This window comes from Peromyscus maniculatus, chromosome 12 (genome assembly GCF_049852395.1).
Source record: "Peromyscus maniculatus bairdii isolate BWxNUB_F1_BW_parent chromosome 12, HU_Pman_BW_mat_3.1, whole genome shotgun sequence".
In the NCBI taxonomy this organism is placed as follows: Eukaryota; Metazoa; Chordata; class Mammalia; order Rodentia; family Cricetidae; genus Peromyscus; species Peromyscus maniculatus.
Window position 1 is genome coordinate 49,371,727 of NC_134863.1, and position 2,117 is coordinate 49,373,843.

Sequence of the window (2,117 nt, forward strand, 5' to 3'; positions counted from 1 at the left end):
ATGGATCAATAGGTAATAGGGTTTACTGTGCAAGCATGTTGTGCAAACCTGAGTTTGAATCCCCAGTATCCATGTAAAAAGTCAGGATCACCAGTAACCAAAGCATAGTAGTGGCTGGAGATCAGAGTATCACTGGGACTTGCTGGATAGGACCCTGACATTAAGTGAGAGATCCTGTCTCAAAATCACTAAGTTGGAATGAGAAAGCAAAATAACTGATATGTTCTTCTGGCCTCCATATCTCTCTCTCTCTCTCTCTCTCTCTCTCTCTCTCTCTCTCTCTCTCTCTCTCTCTCTCTCTCTCTCTCTCACACACACACACACACACACACACACACATTCTGTGAGCAATGAGCAAATTTACCACATGGATTAAAGGCTTCACTTAAAATCAAAACTTTCTGAGCAGCAATATGGAATATATGTTTTCCTGTGATTATGACAAATAAACTTACATTTGCCACTTTTAACCATTAAATAAAAATGCATTAAAAGTAGTAAAACATATTGAGCATATTTTGGAGAGCATAAATATATTTTAAATAAAGGATTTATACAAATATAGAATTTCCTCTGCAGATAGAAAGTCAAACTACTATTAAAATTTATATACCTGTAAACACTAAAGTTTGTTATGTTACAAAGTGATTGAATTTGCTGAGTTAATTTTAATCTATCTGTATGGATTTAAAATAACAAATAATTGATATCTGCCTTTAAAATGTGCATTAATGATTAGGAAATCTATATTTCTATGACAATAACACAAACTAATTACATTTCATTATTTAGCAGGATACTAGCCTACTATATATGATAATACAAGATTAGAAATTTTGATGTATTTAAATATTAAACACCAAATAATTTTCTGAAAAGCATTTATGCCTCTATGAGTTTTCTCAGAGCACCTAAAACTTCCTTGTTTCTTAAGCTGTAAATAAAGGGGTTTAGCAGAGGAATCACAATAGTATAGAACAGAGAATATATCTTATCCTTATATTTACTTGGTCCAGACCCAGGGCTCACATACATAAAGAAAAGAGTGCCATAGAACAAAGAAACAGAGAGCAGATGGGCACTGCAGGTAGAGAAAGCTTTGCTTCTGCCCCTCTCAGTCTTCGTTTTCAGGATAGAAAAGAGGACACAGGCATAGGAGACTATGATACTCATAAAGGTAATAGCTTGTATGACAGCAGCAAAAATGAAAACCACTAATGCATTTATAGATGGGTCAGTGCAAGAAAGTGTATAAAGCGGCAAGATCTCACAGTAGAAATGATCTATTATATTGGACTTGCAAAATGTTAATCTAAATAATAATCCTACATGGACAAGTGGATGCAGAAAACCAATTATGTATGAAACACTTATCAGGCAAATGCACACTCTGTTGGACATCACCACAAGATAGAACAGAGGGTTGCATATGGCAACATAGCGGTCATAGGCCATTGCTACGAGAAGGAAACATTCTGTAGTTGCACTGGATCCAAAAACATAATATTGGGCCATGCATTCAAAGAGGGAAATCATTCTACCACTGTCTAAGATATTGACAAGCATCCTGGGAGTCACTGAGGATGAAGTACAGGCATCTGCAAAGGCCAAACTTCCAAGAAAAAAGTACATAGGAGTGTGAAGATGGGAATCCTTCCAGATGAGAAAGATTAAACCAAGGTTGCCCACCATGGTGATGACATAGATGAAGAAGAACACCAGGAAGAGGGGGACTTGCAGCTCTGGACGGTCTGTTATTCCTCTGAGAACAAATTCAGTCAGCTGGGTCTTGTTTACCTCCATAACATCCCTCAGGCTGCTCACTGAAAAGAGATTTAGATGAATAAATTATGACCAAGATTAAAATAAGATGGAGTTGATTTCAGCATCACATCTTATTTCCCAGATACTCATTAATCAACCTATGGAAGTATGGAATATTTGTTTTACAAATACACCTAACATACAAAGATTTTTAGAATGATTTTGAGGCACAGCTAATTTTTTTTTTTTGTTGTTTTTTGTTTTTGTTTTTCGAGACAGGGTTTCTCTGCGTAGTTTTGCGCCTTTCCTGGAGCTCACTTGGTAGCCCAGGCTGGCCTCGAACTCACAGCGAT

The 2,117-nt window shown here is 36.5% G+C and overlaps 1 protein-coding gene across 1 annotated transcript; it reads right to left on the reverse strand.

The window, feature by feature from the left end:
• Nucleotides 1-882: 882 nt before the first annotated feature.
• Nucleotides 883-1,803, reverse strand: LOC102912580 (olfactory receptor 5AC1-like). Its single transcript, XM_006981599.1, has one exon. The coding sequence runs from the start codon at nt 1,801-1,803 to the stop codon at nt 883-885; it is 921 nt and encodes a 306-aa protein (XP_006981661.1).
• Nucleotides 1,804-2,117: the final 314 nt, after the last annotated feature.